Genomic DNA, 16,723 nt, shown 5'->3' with positions numbered 1-16,723 from the left:
GCATCAAACTTGGTACAAATACTCCATGACATGACAAAAAGATGTCAGTCAATTGAAATACAAGATGGCTGCTCATTTTCCAACATGGCCGCCACAATTTTCTGGACAGCCCTTCCACTCATTGCACATTTCCCAACAGTTAACAAAATATGGATGGCATTCATAATACCATGAAAGGTATGATCTGATCTTCTGACCTGCAGATGGCTATAGCTGCCAGTGTGAGTATTGGGACATTTTAAAATTCCTATACTTTTAGACAACAAGATAATCTAAATTCATCAAAGGGATTATGGTAATCTCTCAAATGTCCTCAAATCAGAGATTATGAAAATGTCTCCATTAATAAGAAGCAATGGTAGCCATATTGGATAATACATGTTTAAATTAGGCTTTTTTTTCAAAAAGGATAATGTCTAAGGAGTATTTGTGCCGAGTTTGGTGCTTCTATCACAATGTAAAAGTTTTTCAGTTATGGAACTTCTGCAGTAGGTGAATGGGTGGGCATCTTGAATTTCAAATGGTCCATACACCTTAACAACAGAGTTATGTCTGAAGAGTATTTGTAACACGTTTGGTGCTCACATCACTATTTGAACAATTGCTCTAGTATCTCCTGCAGTATTCCCACAGGACTTTCTGGCAGCCATCTTGGAAAATGGGCGGCCATCTTGAATTTCAAGTGACAGGCATGCTTTTTCAAATTAGTTAAGTCTAAGGAGTATTTGTACCAATTATGGTGCTTGTATCATTATTTGAACAACTGTTTTATTTTCCTATGACACATCTGAACGGTGGCCATCTTGGAAAATGAATCATCTTGGAAAAGTCACCTGCATGCTTTATCAAAAGAGGTACATCTAAGGAGTATCCGTGCCAAGTTTGGTGTTTGTATCACAAATTGTTTCCGTTGCCAATTTATATCTGTATGGGGGCCATATTGGAAAATGGGCAACCATCTTGAATTTGAAGTGGCCCGCGTACTTTTTGAAAATAGTAATGTCTAAGGAGTATCTGTAAGCTTACCGATTCTGGCGCTTGTATCACAAACTTAAGTATCAGGTCACCTATCTCCCTAGCTAATTGAACAAATTTCAGCAACTTGAATCTTTGCACCAGGAGTGGAATTAAGCCATCCAAAAACAATGTGAAAGACTGGTGCATGAAATTAAATGAAATGAAAGCTGTAATTACAATCCAGGGTTATTCTGACAAATATTGATTTCTGAACTCTTTCGAAGTTAAAACATCACTGTTATGTTGTTTTAAAGTGAATGCCATCTTGTTTTCTTTGCATTTTAAAGGTCTGAAAACATTGCACCTTTTGTGTTATTTTGACCATTTGTAACTCTGCAAATAAATGCTCTAAATAATCCAAATAATAATATTCTGAATTAACTCAGATTAATTAATTATTAATTCGGAATTAAATAGTTCCATTGCGTTTACATTGCACTTTCATTTAATTCTGAATTGTGAAGCATTTAGGCTTCATGATGTTTTCAAAGCGGAATTAAGTTTTATTCGGAATTAAACTGAGTTAATTCGAAATTAAATGTCCCATGTAACTGCAGCCTCTCACTGAATGTGAAAATATATGGTTGAAGTCATTCATAAAAATAAATTGCCAGATGTGTTGATAACAACCCAGAAGGCCTGTGCCCTTCTGCCTGTTCACAAACAGGTGAGTCGACTGTGCCAATTAGCAAGTCCACCTGGCTGATAAATTTCCTGCTAATTAGAATCCCCTGGTTCGGAATACTGCTGTTGGTTGCTTACTTGCTTGACAGCTGAGAAGTTTATGAAGTAACAGTAATCATGTCAGATGAAATTGGTGTAATAAAGTATTAAAGTAAGTAACCTTTAAAAGGGGTCATTAGGCCTAGGCCTACATAAGGGGAGCAGCAGACCTCACCCTGGCCAAATGTAGACTGTACTGAGCAGTATCAAACCCAAGATGACAAAAAAGAAGCCAGATAAAGACGGAAATAACATTAGCCTAGGCCCCAACATGTACACTATGATAAGAAAAAAAAAAAAGAATATGGCCAGCATAGCCTATTTGACAGGATGCTATACATGCGCAATATGAAGCTAAATATCAGGTTACTTCAAAACGCTAAAGTTTATCCAACTATATTCACTCACCTTCTCAAGTGCGAGCTACCACCTCGTCTGATAACTCCAATTATCCAATTAGTCTCATACTCAAGCCCTCCCACACAGGTGCAAACCAGTTAAGGTCATCCGTACACTTTAAAAGTGGCTTCTCAAGGCCGCTGTTGCCTACTGCGTCGAAGCGAATGTAATAGGTCCGTTTGAAAATAGTAGACACAGTTCACGGATCATTTTCAGTAGTTTTCAGTGTTCAATATTATTCGGCTTGAGGATGAATGGAGTTCATGGAACCCAGCTCGAGCCCGTCCCACGTGTGCAGCTTTTCAACTGCATGCACGCGGACTGTGGGGCAACTTTCTCGCGCCAGTGGCGGTTGAAGGACCACCAAACTACACACACAGGCGCAGTATGATTTTGTCTGTCTTTTGAAATCAGGAAATGGGAACTAAAGCTATACATAGTAGGCTACATTACTGAAAAAAGTTACTGTTCTAATTCATTCATCCGATGTCTGTTTCAGCGGCCAGCCAAATGTAAGGTGGCAGGTTGCGAGAAGAGCTTCTCGCGCATCTCTCATCTAAAGCGACACACTGTTCAACACTCCGGTGTTAAAAAGTTCAAGTGAGTCAATGATTAGTGTGCCGTTCTCCCTGTTTAAAATGTGCACAATTGGACTATTTCGAATACGGTTCAAATTTGTCAACAGGTGCCATATTACCGCATGTGGGAAGGCGTTTCTTTTCTCGGACAAACTGAAGAGGCATCTCCGTTTCTGCCATAGCCAGAAGGATAAGCACTTCAAGGTAGATCCACGAGGTGGCATGAGTGTTTTACTTTATTTGTTGACATCCCCTGTTTATTGATATGGCGTTGTTGTCGGTAGATAGAATTCACTTCATTCACATCATCTTTTGGTTCTGTCTCAAGTGCGTCGCCACAGGATGCGCCGAGGTTTTCAGAAAACGGCGCGTCCTCAAACTCCATATGAATTCTCATGGAGTGTCTGCATTCAAGTATGCACATATTCATTTCTTACCGTATCTAAACCCGTCTTGGGACCTCTAACAAACTTTAAATAAGGAAAAGGCTTTGTATAAGAACTCATTCTCTTGCAGGTGTTCGAAGTGTTTGATGAAGTTCGACACCCATACAGCCCGAAAAGCACATGAAAAGACTCATGCAGGTGTGTGGGTTTGGTTGTCCATTGTTGGCAAGGGTTGTGTATCATTATATAGGTAGCTCATGTAATGCAGATGGAAATTAGCTATATAGCTATAATCTGGCACAAGCCATCTTTTTACTTCTGTAATCAATGTGTATTGTGCATGGTCCCTGTTGAACTAAACTATAAACTAAACATGCATGCATCCATTGTTTTCCTCCAGGGTACACTTGCTCTAAGGAGGGCTGTGAAGTGGTACAAAAGACGTGGACCAAAATGGTGAAACACATGACCACCCATAAAGGTAAAAACTACACAACTGCATAGTTTATGTAGGCTACAGAATTTTTGTGAAATATGTAGCCTACTTTTGGGCCATGGTTTGGCAAGTCTTTGCCCACTCACTCAACTTTATCCAGGTGAAGGACTTAAGTAATGTGTACTCTCCAGCTGAGGCCAGTGGTGTGACGTGGTCTCGGAAGTGCAAAATATTCCAATACTTCTGAAGAATCTGGGCCACCTTATTTTCGCAGGGCAAGCTTTTCTTCAGCCTCTTCATCTCGCTCTTTTTCCTCCACGCTAGCCCCTCTCTCCCCCCCCCCCCCCTCCCTCTTTTGGATTGCATAATTCTGCCCCCCTTCCCACCCCGTTGCTACCACCGGCTCCAACCCACCATGCACTATTTCTGGATTTGGAACTTGAAGTGGCACATTACTCCCACACATGAGTAATGTCCTGTCTGGAGCTGTCCCCTGGGTCCCATGTTTGTGTGCTTGTGTGTGTGTGTATATGCGCACTCTTGTTCTCTCGCACACAAGGGTAATTAACTGGCTGCGTTGTTTCTGTCTTGTGTTGTGCTGAAGGCATAGAGCTGCTGGATTAAGGCCACTGAAGTTGAAGTTGCTGAAGTGCGTTATCAGTAATTAAAGTATTGATGTGCCGTTCCGCCCTGTACAATGCGATCACTGAAAGTAGATCCACCAGGTTTTGAAGATACTCACTCACGCCTCATTCGTGTCAGTTGTTAACACAAAGGGTTTAGTTTTGGGTAAATTACTTTTTTTGGGGGGGGGTTGTCCCTCAAGGGCAGACTCCTTTGCTGTCAATCCTGTCTTTTATATTTGCGTCTACAGTGGTTGAGCTTTCCATCTGCAAGGGTAGCAGAACTCCTTCAATTGTGATTTTTAGTACTGCCTTTCAGTTCACCTTTCTGCATACTGCTGCTCTTAAGCATTGCTGACTGAACTGAACTTTTATGTCTGCTTCTTTTCATTGCCTTTCTTTTTCGTGGTGTCCCCCTTTAGTGTCATTAAAGTGTCTTATAAACTCTACTATATGCCCCCTCATTGCCAATGTCCTTGATCCTCAGCTGTGTTCAAGTGCCTGAAGTGCAAGAAGCACAAGTCTGTGTGGCACCATCCACGCCCTGAGAACCCAGTGCTGCTGGGCTGCTCTTTTCTTCATTGCCTCCCAAAACTATTTCCTAACTTTTCCTTTAAGTCAAACTCCCATCTCCATTTCCTGTTGCTAGTGGCCTTATGACAAAGCTTGGTCAAAGATGATCAATCGAAATATTTTCAATCGGGATATTGAGTTGGGGGGGGGGGGGGGGGGTAAAGCCCCTCAAAGTTTCTCGGCCTAGGTTGACTGCAGATGCGGTTTTCTCCACTGAGGCAAGAGAGGCCACAAACCAAACGGCATGAAAAGGCAGGAGGGAGTTTGTCTTGCACCTCTACTGTGTCTAACTACTATTGGGTTCAAGTAACGAACTCTGCTCTGCTCCCATCTCTCCCCCCCCCCCCCCCTTCTCTTCTCTTCTCCCTTCTCCTCTCCCCCCCCCCCCTCTTCTCTTCTCTTCTCCCTTGTCTTCGCCCCCCCTTCTCTTCTCCCTTGTCCTCGACCCCCCCCCCCCCTCTTCTCTTCTTTTCTCTTATCCTCGATTCCCCCCCCCCCCACCCACCCCACCCCCTCCTCAGCGGTGTTCACGTGCCAGAAGTGCAAGAAGGAGTTCAGGAAGCGCGAGTCGCTGCGGCGCCACAAGCGCACCCACACCTTGAAGAAGCCGGTGCTGCTGTGCCCGCTCAAGAGCTGCCAGGCCTACTTCTCCACCACCTTCAACCTGCAGCACCACATCAACAAGGAGCACCTCAAGCTGCTGCGCTACACCTGCCCCCACGGAGACTGCGACAAGGTCTTCGCCATGCGGGTCAGTACTTGGGTTGTGAGTGAATGGGCACTGCCAGAGCCATGGAATTCATTCAGGGGTGCATTTGAAGGGTTTATTTGCAAAACGATGTGTCTCCATTTTGTAGAATGTTGGGAAATGGGCATTTTTGTATTGGGTATTCCATTGCATTGCAAAATGTATTTAATATAGGTCAAAGTATGTTCTCAAAATAATTGAATGGTAAGAATTCACAGATCGGTGATAGGCCCTCTGAACAGCCATTTTCAATAATAACTGCAAAAGTCAAAAAATGGAGATACACCGTTTTGCAAATAAACCCTTCACTTCTTGAAAGCCTAGTTGCTAACTACGGTAGATACTTTGTTGGTTGCAATGCAATTTCCCATTGGCAGTTGCCCAACTTGCTAACGGCTAACAACTACGCTTTTGAGAAATGCACCCCAGAGTTGTGACCTCCATGGTTCTGGGTACTGCTGTCTCTTAAGCATATGGGTTGGTACAAATAAGGTCTTCATCACACGGGTGGTACTTGGTGTGAATGGGTACTGCCGTCTCTTTAGCATATGGGTTGATAACATCTCGATCATGTGGGTGGGTACTAAAATTTCTGCCATGCGGGTGGGTACTTGGTGTGAATGGGTACTGCCACTAACATCTCTTTAGCATGTGGATGGGTGTGGTCTTGAATGGGTACTGCCGTGTCTTTACAATGTGGGTAAGAAGGGAGAGGCTGATGTGATGCCATTCTTCACTCGATCTTTGGCCCTCATTCAGATTGACAGTAGCGTCAGTTGAGTAGCATCAGAAGACTTGTGGCATGTGCTAATTCTAAAAAGGCCTTTAAAAACCTAGTGTTGTACGGTCACTGGAAATGACTGAAGTCCTCCCTTTGACATGGGATGGGTCTGTGTTTAGACTGCACAATATCTGGCTTTTGTAAAGGGTGGATACTGGATCTGTTATTGGGCCCCAGGGTCACTTTGGCCAATTTTTAAGGTGGTGAAAATGGATAAGGAATAAAAATCGGAACTTGACAAAACATTTAGCATTTAATTCTGACAGTTTTTTTTTTATTTTTTAAATAAGCCCATTTTCTGTCCTGTCCATGAAACCCAGTGTTCATTCAGATCAGGTGACATTTTTGCCATGCTGGTTAGAATAATGACTGGCTATCAAAACCTATCCTGGGGCATCTCTGACGCTCACACCTGACATCCAGATCCATGCTGCCAGCAGACTGATGTTATTTTCAATGCTGGTCAAATAGCCATTACATTCCCCCTGCTGACAATCTGAATGGCCTTTATGGTAAGTAGGGCCTGCCTTTTCCCCGCTGTATAAAAAGGGTGAATTTCAAATGTGACAGTGCCCACTGTTTTTCTACAATGCCCCAGGGGAAGAAAGCTAATGGTTTATTGGAGAGTGGGTCTACAGTTGTGCAATTTGAATGCCGCTTGTTGTGGTTGATGTAGTTTGTTAGTGCTGCTTTGTTGTTGTTGGGGGTTTGCAAGGGAGGCAGAGTGCCATGCTAGTGTAGCATATCTCATTTTTTCCCCTGCCTGCCCCCCCCCCCCATTGCTGTAACAATCTCATTTATCCAGGAAAAAAAGTGACTTCCAGTTTGAACTTTCTTAATTGACTTCGTGTATCTGCCAAATGCCACTGCAGTATCTGGACTGTGTGTAGGGTGCCTCTGCAAATAGGAGGGATGCAGACAGGGGACAAAGCGGTCAGATATCCCTTGCCCGGATAGGGGGGTGGGGGCCCAATTGGGTCCCCATTATATGTATTGAGTGGGGGGCCTTTCAGAAGACTATGTCCCTGGTCCGGCCCAAGATTTCAGCGGCCCTGCCTGGACATGGTAATGGAAGAGGCAAGGCAAGGCTGTGGATCTTCATTGCCTTCATCCACGGCTCCCCTCTGGCCTTTGATGGCTTTTAATTTATTTTGTTCCTTAATACTGAGGGCTCTTGCTGAGTGTTTACACGGGCAAAGCTGCTGCTGCTGCTGCCTTTAGCCTGTCAAAGCCATCTCAAGGCTCATGAATTTTCATTGCCTCGCTGTTGTGTATAGTGCTGCTGATGTGGTGTGAAATGGGCAAGAGTTAATTCAATTTCTGAATGTTTTTTTTGTTTTGTTTCGTGAATATTGAGTGACTGTTTAAAATATTGGCCCTTTTTGGGGGAGTTGGTCTGAGGCTGTGAGATGTTCTTCCCTACTGTGGCAAAGCCTGTGGACAAATTAATTTCCCCCTGATGTGCCAGCTGATTTCTTTTTAGGTCTCTGTCAGTTTGGGGTTTCAGAAGAAAAACGGACTCCCAACCACTGAAAATGTACCTGATGGTCTAAGACTGAAACATTAGTTAAATTGAATCACCTGCCAGCCGAGGTGTGAACAAATTGCAAATTGTACAGAGTATCTAACCAGAGTCCTTTGCAATTTCAGTTTGCATGTGCAGAAGTTTGTGCAGATTTGATGATTTTCTGTGCAATCCCAAACACGATGGGGCTTGTTTGATAGATGACCCATTCACAGCTGCTTACCTGTCTTTTTTTAAACGTCTCCTCTTCTCACAGGAATCTCTCACCCGACATTTGTTCCGCCATGACCCAGAGGCTGACAGACTGAAGGTAAGCTGTACAGTATATACTGAGTCTGAACACTTCCACTGCTGTTTTTGTAATTGTGCAGAAGTTGCCCTGTTGTCAGTACTACACTGACCTCGTATACTTGTAATGAAAATCATAACTCATGCTAAATTAGAGAATTATTGATCTGCAAAAGAATGTGGTTATGTAACAACTTCCATGTGAATAATCTACCTAAAACTACTTGGGCTGGACAACTGGATCATTTTAAAGTTATTGTACTCAGTTTGGAGCTACTGAATGAAGTAATGAAGTTACTTCATTTTTTGCTTTGTTGGGCAGTGCAGTGTCATGGTTTACTTATGCATGCCTTTCAGTTTGTTCACGATGAGAAACAGTTGAGGTCAAGGAGTTTTTTTCTGTAACAAAATCGTGGCTACAGGACTCTTCCTTCAGAAAAGACAGCTGCTTCACTTGAGATTTGGAACTCTGTTGATCTGTTCTTCAATAAAAATGGCTTTGAGGCTCAGGTGGAAGTGAAATAAACCCTTCACCATCCTTGGTATATTATACTACTGATTGGCATGCGAAGCAACAGACCCCAATCTCCGAGGCCGGCACTCAGACGCTCTGAAGTAGTATTTTCATTTAACGCCAGTTAATGTGACGCTCCCGCAACTCTGTGCCCCTCAGCTGCTTGAGGTGGCCACAGGAGGGATACTGAGCCAGGGTGCAGTGTTGAAAAGCCTAAAGGGGATTATATATACAGCAACTTTTTTGGCAATGTTGCTGCGGTAACATGATTGGCTCCTGAACTTTACAGAACGATTCTCATGAGCACCTGTCTAAGAACTTAGATGAGCAGTAGACAACCTTTGTGAAATAGTCCAAATAAAATTGTCATTGCTCAAGACATTGCTCAAAATGTCCCTGTGCACCATTATCTTGAGGGGTCGTCGTAACAGTGTTCTTGATTTTATCTAACGTTAATAAAACGATATTTACTGCCCTTGCTTTTTCTGAGCAGTTGTATAGTTCCTTCTATGGCAGTGACTTCTGAAACAAAATTGCATGACTTCTGGCTCAGGGCCAGCCATGTTGATGGTATCTCAGCCCCTAGTTATGCAATGGGCATTTGCACTTGAAAAGCATGATGACAGAATAATTGCACGAGTTTGAAGTCCACATTGGTCGTTAGGTTTTGTTTTCCTCTCCCCTTTCAGTTGCGTTCTCCAAAAATCTTGTGATGCAAGCAGGCATATTTTTGGCGCAGTTCCCATTATTGGGCATTCCTGTTAAAGTGGTGTGTTCCCCAGTGAAAAGTTATCCCTGTGAAAGGCAAGTGAAATCTGCTCCCATCATGCAAGGCTGTGGGCAACGTCTCCTTCCCTGTTCGTCCAGACAAAGTAAGCTCACTTAGTTTTGAGGCTAGGAATGGACTTGATTTTTCAGCGTATTTTTTCATTTCTGTGTGGTGTCCAGAACATATGAGGAGCACAAGCAGTCCTAATTTGTAGTTACTTGGAACACATGTTAAATACAATCTGCCAACACAATGGGCCGATATAACATGATTAATATACCAAACTTCCCCCGCTAGGATTTATTTGGTGGTTTTGTGACGTGCTGCACACCTCAAAGAAATCTGAGCTGAAAACCTCTACAACTAGTCTGATGGCAAACGCTACTTTGCCTGGACTGAGACTGCCGCTTAAGCAACAGACGTGGCCAATCATGGTAACTCTGACGATAACTGGCACACTAAAGCTAGTTGCAGAAGTGTTCTGAACATTGCAAAGTGTGGCCGGGAGTGAGTCGCTGCCGCCCATAATAAATTCCCTCCAAACTGCAAACAGATGGATATGAATGTTAATGCCGGACCTTCCAAATTGGTCGCTTGGTGATCGGCAGGCCTCACTTCTTGGTGTGTTTGGGATGACTAAGCACTAGGCAGCTCCCTCTGATGGATTGCACTCCCCTATTCCAGTGTTTGCAAACTTTCGTTGTCTTGCGTACCTCCTTAGCCTTTTCAAACCACGAGTACCACTTCAGTCATTTCTTACAGCTCTTCCTCCTAATGTGATTGCTCCATGCATTTTTTTTGTTTTTTACTTTTTCCATGAACCCCCTGAAGTGTGCCCAAGTACCCCTGGCTGGGAACCGCTGCCCTATTCACATGCTTTATACTACAGGGAATACTGTAGGGTACAGTAAAACCTAATGGAGACACTTTAGCCCCTCAACTAGTCATCTGATTGCAGGCTACACTAGAATATTCATTCTGTTAAGTAGTGAAATTATCATAATTACTTTTTTTTTCGATTTCCTTTCATAGAACCCATGGTCACTATACAAATCCAATGGTGCGCCTGTATAATCCTGATGTCACCAAGGTGGTGTTGCATTGCTTAACCCTTCCTCTCCCAAACATGCTGCACAGTACAGCCTTTTCTGTTACTAGTTCAGGCCATTTATTATAGTTGTGTTGGTATGAAGGGTATTCACCTTTTTTAGGCTCATTAGGGATCATATTTGATGGGGCTAACCACTTTTCATGCTCTGTGACTAATCCCAGTTTCTTTGTCCCCTTGCATATACGCAACATTGACCTAGGCGCCTGAAGCTTAATGGACGCAACTTTGAACCTATAAATGCAACTCATGTCAGCTTTTTAGGTGCTTTGGAGGCTGAAATATTGTTTTTATAGGCTGAGGGCATCTTTCCAAACGGGGCTTGTGCATTTAGCAGGTGTTTCTTGCAGGTGCTTTAGGCATCAATGGGTTAACTAGCTACTAGGGCTAACTCTCTTTTATGCTCTGTAATTCTGTTAACCACTTCATGCTCTGAAACGAATGCCTGTTTCTTTTCCCCCACCCCGCCTCTCCTCTCCAGGGCCGCCACCAGCGCTCCAAGAAGACGTGGAAGCGCCGTCTGGACCGCCAGAAGCGCCACACGCTGGTGGAGGACGACCTGCGGGCCCTGTTTGCGCTGCGCATGCGCCTCAGCCGCCGCACCAAAGTGGAGGCTAACCTCTCCGGCCTCTTCAACGAGCGCAAGATGCCCCACTTTGTGGAGTCGGAGACCAACCTGCGCAACCTCTTCAGCCTCAAGCCTCCGTTCAAGCCCAAGGCTGCCGCACCTACCATCCCCACTGCCTCCCCCACTACCAAGCCCGCAGCCCCCACCACTGCTACCCCTGCCAAACCTGCCCTTGTTAAACCTACCCCCATCAAACCTGCCCCTGCTAAACTTGCTCCAGCTAAACCTGCCCCTGCTAAACTTGCCCCAGCGAAACCTGCTCCTGCTAAACTAGCCCCAGCTGCCCCTGCCAAACCTGCCCCAGCTGCACCAGCCCCTGCTGCTGCTGCTGTTGCTGGGGGCAAGAAGGCCTGAGCTCCTGGTGGTGGGGCTCACCACAATCTGGTAAAGGGTTTGCAGCCATCCTGAGTGTGGTGGTGGGCAATTGCTTGGTGAAATGAGGTGTCGTTTTTTTCCATCTTTTGTTTCATTCATTTCATGTGTTGTATGGCATTGTTTCTCAGTTTAAAGTCTTAAACACAAAGGTGTGATTGCACCTCATTTTGTTTTATGTGTTTGTAAAGAGTAAGGGTCTGTATAGAAAATGCATGTGCAACTGTAAATATTTGATTTGTTTTAATTGTTTTAAAGTGTTTGTGAGACTTGTAACCATTTTCAGTTTTAGGTCAGTATGAAGGTCAATATTTATGTTAATTAATGCAAAAGGTCTGTGGGTGCCTGTTTCCAGGTTCCTTTGTAGTAATGATATTTGCTTGTATATAACTTGCTACTGTGTTTCAGTTGCTATTGAACTGGCCTAATAAAAGACCCCAATGGCACTGCACTCTTGAATCTTGACATTTTTTCCCCCTCTTACTCCTGTGGTTTTCATGAGTCTTTCAGAGTATAATCTTTTAAATTTAAATGAGCAATACTGTGGGCTTCAGTGTAGCATGGTGCTCCACTCAAGCTAAATGAGCCCTACAATTTGCTTCTGCTGACAGCTTTTTAGAGGCGGTCGTGGAAAAGTGTTTTCACACGTCCATGCCTTTCAAGGGAGGCATACTCCACATCTCTACTAGGGATCAGGTACTTCAAAAGCTTTCCAAGCCTTGTCAGCTTATGCTCTCATGTCAGATCCTGTGTGTGTGTGTGTGTGTAACTCCAGGACAGTGACTCTCCAAACTGTGGTCTTGGGACCACTGGTGGTCCATGGCGGCTCAGGTGGTCCGCAAGAGGATTTCTACTTTTCCAAGACAAGCTAGCAGTATGCTATATTTGTGTCATTACAAAGCTAAATATGGCTGCAGTCTTTCGCCACAATAAGACAAGGTTGTAATGTGAATAAAAAGTGATCTGCATTGAATTTAGCAGTGTCAAATTAGCACCTGTCATCTGTCAATGCAGTTGACAAGTGGTCCCTGAACTTTTTTGGGGGGACAAAGTGGTCCTCGGTCTGAAAAGGTTTGAGCGACACTGCTCTAGGACATGGTAGAGGTTCCCTTCATCAACTCATATGTTTGACCAACTGCATCCTCAGTGGCATGGCCTATTGGTGTTGCCTCCTGTCCTGGCTTTCCCTGGTTGTCCTTCATTTTCAATTGTCTCTCCAGTGGGAAAGGGTGTCCCTGGAAACTAAAGGGAGCTATTGCTTATAAGCAAGAGGCACAATTATTTTAATTGTGTACTGAATGTATTGATTTTAAAATCGCCTGCCGAGAGGGAGGAACACAAGCCTCCCAAATACCCCAGAGATAAATGCTAGTCGCCGTGACTCCCAACCTTGAGCTCGTTGTTTTGTGTTCAGTAGTTTGCATACATTGATTTTTAACATGTTGGCTTTTTTTGTTTTGGTGCAAGTGGTACTGTAACCATGGAAACTCCATTCCAATGTCGCCCATCTTTTATCCCTCTGCTCTTCTGCAGAGTCCATTTGGCGTTGCAGTAGCGATGCCACACGGAACACTCTGGACTCCCCAGGTGTCGCCGACACAGCTGACCTCCAGCCTCGTGAGCCCTTCATTTGATTGGCCGGTCGACCTGGCTGCTGTTGTTGACCAAATGAAATAAATGGAGAGTGCCCACTTCTTTGGCCTCGGTCTCTATGGGCACAGCTTTCACACTGGGCAGAGCAGGGGCCCACATGTTGTCAAAGCCTAACCACCATCTGAGACTCTAGCTACACCAGGCTGTGTCCGAAATGTCCTTTGCACTGCATGAGGGTGCATGCGTTATATTTTCTTCCGCACAGAAACAAGGTGCACTAGTGAATAAACATTGCAGATTATTTTTTAAAGTTTTTTTGAGGGGGGGTTAGCCCACTATTAATTGTACATAATGAGAGAGTAACATGACGTTAGTAGGAGATAGAGAGATGGGGAAGGATTAGGAAATGAATTCAGGCTGGAATCGAACTCATGTCCTTGGATTACTGGCATTGCACCTTAGCCCACTTAGTCACAGCACCACACATTGCAGACTGATGTTAAGATCCTGTATTACCAATGTATTACAGCAACCAATTTGGAGACACTGTTTGAAGGACATTCAAGGCACTTCTTATCGTCTTTTGTAAAAAGCTTTGAATTAAAGTTTTTTTTTATTTTAAATGGCAACATGTTTCAGCCTCTAAGTATGCCTTTTTCAGGACTTGCATTAAAGAAGAGCCTGTCTGCTTGTGCATCAGGCTAGCTCGTCTGGATGAGTCATACATTCTTGTTCTCTCCATGGTGTATTTCATTCAATTTCCTTAAATATTACACTAGGTAGAGAGAGAGTGAATCAATATTTTTGGTTGTTACTGACTCTACAGCAGTGATTTGTCTTTGATTATTGTTGTATAAATATTTCAATCACATATTGTGGCATTTAAAATGTTTGGGGATGTTACAGAGTAAATATTAGGTGAAAATAATTAGCGATTGAATGGCCTGTGATTTTATCATTTTCATTATCATTAAAACGTTAGAAGTTCATATTTGAAAAGTGGCTATTCAACTGTAGCGTCACATGAAATATCCCTGGCTTTTAGTACAGCATGTCCAGTTATGGCGTTTCACATGACTGAACTGCATGTCCAAAACACACTAACATGTGCCCCTTGCACATATACAGCATATATATATAGTATGCCATGTAGACTTAGAGCAGTGTTTCTCAAACTTTTTCAGACCGAGGACCACTTTGTCCACCCCAAAATGTTCAGGGACCACCTGTCATCTGAATTGACGTGGAGGGTGCACACATTTTCACATTACAAGCCTGTCATATTATTGTGGTGAAACTATGACTTCAGCTAAGTTTAGCTTTGCAATAATGTTTCATATATAGGCTACTGCTAGCTTGTCTTTGAAAAGTAGAAATCCCCTCGCGGACCACTGGTGCTCTGTCGAGGACCACCAGTGGTCCCCGGACCACACTTTGAGAATCACTGGCTTAGAGGGTAGCACAGAGTTCCGATATGCTGTACTCATGATAAACCCAGCTCATGTCTGGCTAAAATGGACATGCACACATACATGAGCGCACACATGCATGCATGCACGCACGCACGCACGCACGCACGCACGCACGCACGCACACACACACACACACACACACACACACACACACACACACAGAGAGTCACACACAGACACACACACATTACCGGTGCAGGAGACAACAGGATCATCAAGTGTGTATTGCAGTGTAACATTTGTTCCTTTGTGACAATGTTTTATTAATATTTCATCCGGCTTGTTTAAGTAAGGCCACCTTAGAAATGGATTGCTGGTGGAGTCGCATTTCTCACAGAGAGGGTTTAGAGCAGTGTTTCCCAACCTTTTTTGTCTTGTGTACCCCCAAGCCTTTTCGTTGTGCCATGAGTACCCCCTAAGTCAAGTTCTATATCACTTTCTCTATCCCAATGTAACTAAGCTCCATATATTTGTTAAAATTGCACTTTTCCAAGTACCCCCTGCAGTGTGCTCGCGTACCCCTAGTGGTACACGTACCCCTGGTTGGGAAACACTGGTTTAGAGAGTCCTCTCCTATTTCCGCCCGGGTCTACTTCTGTCTGTGGCTCTCTGTCTCTCTCTCTCTCTCTCTCTCTCTCTCTCTCTCTCTCTCTCTCTCTCTCTCTCTCTCTCTCTCTCTCTCTCTCTCTCTCTCTGTTCCCCCCTGTATTTTTCTTTCTCTTCTCTTTGCCAGGCTGTTCCGCCACAGACGTCATCATGCTGCATATTTTGCAAGACTCGGGGTCACTGTGTGTCTAATATTATACGTAGACCCAGAGAGCAGTACTGGCAGAGAGTTCAGGATGTTTGTGTTCACCAGCCAACCAAAACGTTTCTGACTTCTTTCTCTCTCTGTGTGTGTGTGTGTGTGTGTGTGTGTGTGTGTGTGTGTGTGTGTGTGTGTGTGTGTGTGTGTGTGTGTGTGTGTGTGTGTGTGTGTGTGTGTGTGTGTGTGTGTGTGTGTGTGTGTGTGTGTGTGTGTGTGTGTGTGTGTGTGTGTGTGTGTGTGTGTTTGCACGTAGTATGAGTGTGCGTCGGTCCGTTTCAATGAGTGAAGACACTTTTTTACCAAACCTCCATTTTCTATGAGACTCAGGTTTATTTACGTAAGTCAAAAGTTGGAATAGCATAAGAAGTTAAGTAGGTTAGCATCAAGCCCTTCAAACACAGATGTAGCCCACCGCTCTCCGGAATAGATGACCCCAAAACAGAGTCTCTCTCTCTCTCTCTCTCTCTCTCTCTCTCTCTCTCTCTCTCTCTCTCTCTCTCTCTCTCTCTCTCTCTCTCTCTCTCTCTCTCTCTCTCTCTCTCTCTCTCTCTCTCTCTCTGCAAGATGACCCTGTTTCAGAATAGCTGTAGTCCTGGTTACAAGTGATCTTGACCGCTTTTTTTAACATACTCAGTCTGAGTGTACCCACTCCATTCAAGCTGCAAGCAGTTGAAAGCTTATCCGACACCACAAAGACACAAATCCATCATTTCCATTTTTCCCCATTTCATCATAATCACAAACATTTACACATTTATTATTGCCACATAATTCCATATTGTACCTGTAAACCAATCAGCTGTATAGCAATTACGGTGCAATTGATTCTCAATCAGGTGAGGCATACAGTACAAGACCAATTTGAGGCTAAAGAGATTGCTATATATAGCTTCTTAATCAGTCTATTCAGTCTGTCATTGATTTTGTCTTTGGCACCAATGTTCCATGGGGCTTACAGAATTTCCAGTCACTGTTTGGATTGTATTGCCCGACAGACGTTTCGGTCTTAAAGTGATACTGTCCCATTTTTGAAAATAAGCTCATATTGCACATCCACTTGAGTTAAATAATTGTGTTTTACCTTTCTCCTGTACTTTCAACCATTCTCTGAGTACGGCAGTGCAAATTTTACTTCCAAGCTAGCAGTTAACATTGACTCCTATGAGACCAGTTAGCCGCCAGCTGGTCTCATAGGACTCAATGTTAACTGCTAGCATTGAGGTAAAATTTGCACTGCCATACCCAAGGAACGGTTGAAAGTACAGGAGAATGGTAAGACCCTATTATTTAACTCAAGGGGAGGTGTAAAATAAGCTTATTTCCAAAAATGGGACAGTATCACTTTAACCTTCCTCAGTGTTGGGCAAACCCAGGTGCACACA

At 43.9% G+C, this 16,723-nt stretch overlaps 1 protein-coding gene across 1 annotated transcript; it reads left to right on the top strand.

Annotated features, from left to right (window-relative positions):
* The first annotated feature begins 2,290 nt into the window (after window positions 1-2,290).
* 42sp43 (P43 5S RNA-binding protein) lies at window positions 2,291-11,919 on the top strand. The gene is made up of 9 exons (XM_063214548.1): window positions 2,291-2,524; window positions 2,639-2,739; window positions 2,825-2,921; window positions 3,046-3,131; window positions 3,234-3,301; window positions 3,504-3,584; window positions 5,257-5,486; window positions 8,046-8,099; window positions 10,950-11,919. Exons 1-9 carry the CDS (start codon window positions 2,390-2,392, stop codon window positions 11,448-11,450), a joined length of 1,353 nt encoding a protein of 450 aa, XP_063070618.1. The 5' UTR covers window positions 2,291-2,389; the 3' UTR covers window positions 11,451-11,919.
* Window positions 11,920-16,723: the final 4,804 nt, after the last annotated feature.

This window comes from Engraulis encrasicolus, chromosome 2 (genome assembly GCF_034702125.1).
Source record: "Engraulis encrasicolus isolate BLACKSEA-1 chromosome 2, IST_EnEncr_1.0, whole genome shotgun sequence".
Taxonomy (NCBI): Eukaryota; Metazoa; Chordata; class Actinopteri; order Clupeiformes; family Engraulidae; genus Engraulis; species Engraulis encrasicolus.
Note: the sequence above shows the minus strand (reverse complement) of the source record. Positions and strands in the feature narration are given on the sequence as shown.